Below are 6,449 nucleotides of genomic sequence, written 5' to 3'. Positions count from 1 at the left end.
GCCCTTGGGGCCACAACAAACATCTCAGCAAAAGACTCCACACGTCATCAAGTTCTTACAGTGCCGTGGTACTCCTGCAATACTGTACCCAGAAGGGCTCTTCAATTCTTCGTGATTCGCGATGACCTTGTCGCCACCTTACCTTCAGCAATTGGAGTGGTCATGAAAGTGCATCCAGCCTTTTTGTATCTGAAGAAGGCCTTATGTAAAGCTTTACTTTACCTGTGCCCGCTGTATCCTGGTCTTGTGCCGTGTCAATGCCTCCACTCACTCCCTCCCTCCCCCGTGAATACCAGGCCTTGGTGCGCAGCTTGAAATACTGATTGCTACAGCGGTCCTGCCTTGTTTCGCTGCAGTATCTTCCACAGTAATTCCCAGTCTGACTTGACTACCCCAACAAGTACCTTGCCCTTTAATTGCAATGGCCGCACGCGACCTTAGTCGGGCAATGACCGCACCCGTGCGCGCCACTCCCATAGCGCATGGAGACGAAGACGGTGTGCTAAGTCTGGACGTTGACGATGAAAGCAGCATGCCAACCCTCAAGCAGACGCAGTCATATCACCGCGCCAGTGCAGCTAATTTCAAAAACCTGCCTCCGCAACCGAGAAAGGACTATCGAAGAGTAATCATATCTCACGGAGAACTCTCCGACCTCGATATCGAGTCGTGCCGAAAGATACGACGTGCCATCGACCTACGCGAGCAATGGCTTTACTTTCGGGAACAGCCCGAATGGCTAGACTACGACAAGCCTCGTCCCTCCAAATATAGCGTCTTTAACCCCCCGCCCTACGACCCGTTTGATTCAGAGTTGAAGCCAGCTTCTGACCATGTATATCAATGGAGATTGGGTGTCGTGAGTGTATATGCGGACAGGCAGAGCGTTATGGGGAGGCAAGCCCAATTTCAAGGCGCACGGTTGGAGGACTTTGCCATGGATTTGGTGGAGCTCATGAAGATTATGAACGACCCTGAGTGCCGATCGTTTTGCCATCGACGAATCATGTTGTTGCTGGAGAGGTTTAATATGTATCGCATTCTTAATGATCAGCAGGAGAGGTTGGCTCAAATTGCTGTTCCCCACAGGGATCTGTACAATGTTCAAAAGGTAGACGTCCATGGTACGTGAAAGATCTGCGCGCAGAAGTGATGCGAAGCGCTCCCTATAGGACATAGGACACTGTACTAACTGCAGGTGCTTTTCCCTCAAATTCGCGATGAAAGTCCACCATTCTTCAATGGCAAACCAGAAGCAGTTCTTGCGGTTTATCAAGCGAAAGGTGAAAACATGTGGAGATGAAAAGGTCCTAGAAAACAGGGAAGACCTCACGAAAGAACCACTTACTCTGCACGAAGTCTTTAAGTCACTCAATTTAACTCCACATGAGTTGAGTGTGGATACATTGGATGTCCATGCAGACAATAGCACGTTTCATCGGTTCGATCGTTTCAATCTGAAATACAATCCATTCGGACAGTCTCGACTGCGCGAGATTTTCATGAAGACCGATAACTTCATCAAGGGTAAGTATTTGGCCGAACTAACACATGAAGTGTTTAATGAGCTACAGGAGACAAAGTACCAAAACAGTGAATATCGTATTAGTATATACGGGAGAGATTCAGAGGAATGGGACAAGCTTGGCGTTTGGTTTGAAGACCACAAGCTGTACAGCGATAATGTCAGATGGTTGATCCAAATACCTCGTCTGTATAGTACGTACAAGGAGCAAGGCATGGTGAACTCGTTCCAAGATATGCTTGACAACATTTTCAACCCCATTTTCGAGGCCACTGTCGACCCGTCGTCACATCCACAAGTAGCGCGATTTTTGCAGCAAATGGTTGGATTTGACTCGGTCGATGACGAAAGCCTGCCTCAGGTGCGAACTAATTTGAGCAAATGTGGGCCCCCGGAAGCATGGGTTGGTCCTGACAACCCCCCATATAGTTACTACTCGTTCTATATCTATAGCAATCTGGCTGTGCTGAACCAGCTTCGCGAATCAAGGGGTATGAATACATTTTCATATCGACCACACGCAGGGGAAGCTGGGGATATCGAGCATCTGGCTACGTCATTCCTACTTGCACATGGCATTAACCATGGGCTCAAGTTGAAGAAGAGTCCAGTTCTGCAATACCTATTCTACTTAACTCAAGTCGGCATAGCGATGAGCCCACTGAGTAACAATGCATTATTTTGCGAGTACACAAAGAATCCACTGCCATCGTTCTTCCGATGTGGACTGAACGTTGCACTCTCAACGGACGACCCATTGCAATTCGCTTTCACTCGCGAGCCTTTGGTGGAAGAATACTCGGTGGCAGCTCAAGTATGGAAATTGTCCTCCACAGATCTATGCGAGTTGGCGCGGAATTCTGTTTTGCAATCCGGGTTTGAACCGTGTATCAAGGCCAGCTGGCTTGGGGAGTCGTGGTACAAAGCCGGGGTTGACGGGAACGATATTTCTAAAACCAATGTGCCATCGATTCGGATATGCTACCGACACGAGACACTTGTCGATGAACTACAGATGGTGTACGCTGGAGTTGTTCCCGATAACATCCAATCCCTGCCAACGTTTCAGTATCGAGGCACGGATGACGGAAAGGCACTGAACGGAACTTCGGCCTCGTTTGCTGTACTGACGATGCTCTCCGATACCGAAAGTGATTAGCAACGAAGCAGCAGACACGTGGGCACGGTGAGAATATGGTGGAGACACCGTACAGACAGGTCGTGGCGGAACGAAAATAGATGAATAAGTGTTCATTATGTGAAACGTCGGTGTTGCTTTGCGTGGCGTCTATGTTGATAAGTATGCCATGGATGTTGGGCATGTAGTATAGTGTTGTACTGCAGACTGAACCTTAAGAGCAGAAACAAAGAGAGGGCGTGGATGAGCAGATTGTAGTCGGTGGGGAATGGGTACGTGTCGTTGTCGCAGATGAATCGTGAGCGGGAGTGGCACGTACTGTACCACGTGAAAAACAGAAGGGCAATACAGTAAACTGGTGCGCTGTACAGCGCACCTCGACGCCCATCTGCTCGCGCTCTATACCGTAATAACCTGAGTCTGCTCCCCAGCCCATCAACGTCACATCGACATCAGCGAAATGGGCACGAGGCCGGTCAAGAGCAGACCAGTGGTGAAAACGTGTGTGATGAGAATGCAGCACGGGTGCTGTATGGCATGCGGAGCTGGAGGCAAGGCCGTAAAATAAACTCGAGACGATGTACAGCGAGGGGAAATAGGGGCGCCCGAGGAATTTGGGTGGAGTCGTGGCCGGATTTCAGCTGCACAAGACGCAAACTTAGGGGGAAAGTGTGCGGACCAGTTGGTCGTGGGAAAAGAGCCCCTATCCCAGCCAAGTGGGGATGGCTGATGATTTGAAATAAAAGTGTGTCCTTGTGGAAGTGGGGGCGCTGATGGATGTTGCGAGAGAGAGAGAGAGATTGTGTAATTTCTGTTTACGAGAGATGAGGCGGAGATCTGCGGTAAGATCCTTTATTGTAATTAGTGTGCTCATACAGAGTGAATGGTGCGGCGAACACTTGGAAGATTTACGCTAGAGCGCCTTTCTCTACGCGCGGCAACGCTCTCCCAGTGTCGACTCGACGCGGATTTGATGCAAAGCGCGAAGAGTTACAGCTTGTATTGCTCTTCTTCGCCAGGGCCAGTGGTGCGATCAAAAGCAGAGCACGACGAAATGCTCTCTCCAATCGATATCAAACTCGGAAAGGAGCATGACCTGTGCATGTGCCCGACCTTCTTCACTGCGAATCACGGCCACATACTGCCGCCGACTTGGTTGGCGGCAGCCATTTCGGCAACGTGTGTGCTTGAACCGGTTGGAAAACACTTGCACTTGGCGCTCATACGCCTAGGTTTCGGCCAGGCTCATACAGCCTCAGCCTCATCAGCAACTCCGTATCCCTGCTTACTCTCTCCCCCTTTGTCCTTTGTTGCACAACGATTCGTCGACGCAATTACACGCCGATCCATAGGCACGGCGGTACAAGATGCCCTGCGGGAACCCCAGTTCCAACATCCTCATCGTGAAGCCACTTTTCCCGGCGCCATGCCCTCATTTCGGATGAAAAACTCTGGCGCATTCATACATGCCCATTCCTTCGCGCAATGCAGCCAATCCCTGCGGACGCTCAAAGTCGTCATACAAAGCCAGGAATCGGCAGAAAAGGTCCGCACGGCGCCTGCCGTGTCCCCCTCTGCGTCCACGTCGCCCCACCTCCATTCTTTTAACGCCTACACTCCAGGATAAGTACTGTCGGCGCTTTAAATCTCCACACGACATACAGGACACCACCTACATATAGTACCCTTGGTACGCAAGGTGCTGCAGGGTGCTGTGCGACGGTTTGCAAGTCGTTGGCAAGGAAACGGAATTCCCCCCCCCCTCCCCCCCGCGTATGTGCAAGTGCCGTGGGCGACTTGGCTATTACTGCCTGAGTTTGTAGCTGCAACGTATACGGCACGTGGGTATAGACGGGGCAAACCCTTAGAACGTGCAGCCGTGCTAGGAACATAAATAGGCGGCCAGGTAGGGGATGGGAGCTGGAGTGGCCTTGTTGCGGTTACGGTAGGAGGAGGGCAGTAGCAATGTCTTTTTAGACTGAGCCGACAGAGCCGTTCCTTACTCGCAGTCCACCACATGAGAATCGTATCGGGTTGTCAAGAGACTCAAACCTGTACTGACGATATCGCTGCGCTCTCGGGTTGCAAAAATGGAGGCAGAGCTCATTGCTGCTTGTAGTATGGGCTCAACTGAGGGCAAGGACGAGTGGATGTCTGCCACTATACCAGTACAGTGGCTACCGAGATGTAGTTCACATACTGTACGTGCAAGCAGGCCCTTTGTGCATATATTTGTGCTATACCGGGGCAAGCAGGATGCCCTCACCTCTGTAATTAGTACTTACACAACAGTCCTGCTTACAACGCCTAAAATGAAGTCACTGGCTAGATTGTGTTTATCATATCTTATGGGTGCCAGGCAGTTCTATGGGCACTATACGGCGCCATTTCTTATACCGAGTTGCACTATATCAGGGTGGCCACTGTATCAGGGCGGTAGAGTATCAGTATTGTGTTGGAGCGGGCGGCAAAACATAGCCAGGAGCCAAAATCCGCGCAGCGACAAGCGCACATGCTAGTCTTTTGAAGTGGCAATTGGGGGGATAAAAATAACGTCTACTTCTCCTCACCGCCGTCGCTCCACGGGATTATGGCGTGATGGCGAGACCGAATCACAAGGCGCGAGGGTGAGCCACGTGCACAGGGGCTTGGCGATGTGGTGAATGTGTTGTGTGTATCATGCTGTCTCCCAGGGGGTGCATGAAGAGGACCGAGAGTTACGCTCGTCGGTGTTGCAAAGCATGTAGAGTCCAACAGAGCGTAGGACATTTTCTCTCGCTCTCTCAGCGCCATAGCGTGGTGAGATATGTCGGCTGTACTGTATCGAAAGAAGTGACTGTTGAATTCAATCGGAGTGTGGGGGCGGTGTGTGCGGGAGGAAGAAGCAAAGTCATGAGACACGGCAGGAGGCATTGAGTATGATCCGGACGTTTGCGGGGGGGGGGGCGGGGGAGGGTGTGACGTCCATACAGAGGCTGCAGGCGAGAAACAAGGAGGGGGGAGGGGGGCGTAGAGGTGGCCGAAGGATTGCATTACAGTTGTGCGAGAGTGGACGACGTCTCCGTTAAGCGGGGCGAGAAAGTGCATTCCGCCCCCGGGTACAGATAGATTAGGCACTGTAAGGGTTCACGAAAGAGAGGCTCCGCCAGTGGCTGTGCGGAATGCCTGCTCCGTGGACGCCGACGCATCAACATTGGTGGAAAGCGCAAGGGCTTCGAAATGTGTTCACTTCTGACAAGGACGACTGCCTGCAACGTGTAACGCGTTGAATGGCTCTCGAGACAAGACACTAATTGGAGGCAGGAGAGTCGTGCAGGAGTGGGAGGCGGGATCACTGCCAGGCACGACTGCGTCTGCTGTGCACCCCCTTGCACGCACCAAACACAAAAAATTCAACTCACACGGGACAGGAGCACCCGAAGGAGCTGAATCCTCACTTACGCCCCTGCTCGGCCTACGTGTAATTGAGGCAATTCATCGAAATCATCTCGCTGCCCCGCAGCCCTCGTCACCCTCCCTTCTCTTGCGACTCTCTCTCTCACCTCTGCCCCCCCTCCTGTGAACAAAACTCACAACCGAGTCTCACCTAAGCAGAGCAGTCCTGCTGGTCTTTGCCTTTGGCACACAGCTGGGTCGCGGCGAACCGCCTGCCGACACCGCGCGTGTGCTGTCGCAGATGGTCGATATCATCTCGGTGCGTACCTTTTCTCACGACATGCTGGAACGCTTCGCCGAGATCGCCACGGTACCGGTCATCAACGCCCTGACCGATCTGCTGCACCCCTG

The 6,449-nt window shown here is 52.1% G+C and overlaps 1 protein-coding gene; it reads left to right on the top strand.

Moving 5' to 3' along the window:
• Positions 1–162: 162 nt before the first annotated feature.
• Positions 163–3,050, top strand: CHC_T00008583001 (AMP deaminase). XM_005709871.1 is given in 4 exon segments: positions 163–205; positions 402–1,124; positions 1,228–2,684; positions 2,685–3,050. 3 exon segments carry the CDS (start codon positions 163–165, stop codon positions 2,682–2,684), a joined length of 2,223 nt encoding a protein of 740 aa, XP_005709928.1. The 3' UTR covers positions 2,685–3,050.
• Positions 3,051–6,449: the final 3,399 nt, after the last annotated feature.

This window comes from Chondrus crispus, genomic scaffold (genome assembly GCF_000350225.1).
Source record: "Chondrus crispus Stackhouse genomic scaffold, scaffold_52, whole genome shotgun sequence".
NCBI classification, from domain to species: Eukaryota; Rhodophyta; class Florideophyceae; order Gigartinales; family Gigartinaceae; genus Chondrus; species Chondrus crispus.
Note: the sequence above shows the minus strand (reverse complement) of the source record. Positions and strands in the feature narration are given on the sequence as shown.

What these genes read in the sequence shown, in the direction of transcription:
- CHC_T00008583001 (XM_005709871.1), top strand. Translation starts at nt 163, where the DNA reads ATGAAAGTGCATCCAGCCTTTTTGTATCTGAAGAAGGCCTTAT. An exon ending in GTATCTGAAGAAGGCCTTAT is followed by an intron (nt 206 to 401) that starts GTAAAGCTTTAC and finishes TACCCCAACAAG; the next exon opens with TACCTTGCCCTTTAATTGCA. An exon ending in TCAAAAGGTAGACGTCCATG is followed by an intron (nt 1,125 to 1,227) that starts GTACGTGAAAGA and finishes TCGCGATGAAAG; the next exon opens with TCCACCATTCTTCAATGGCA.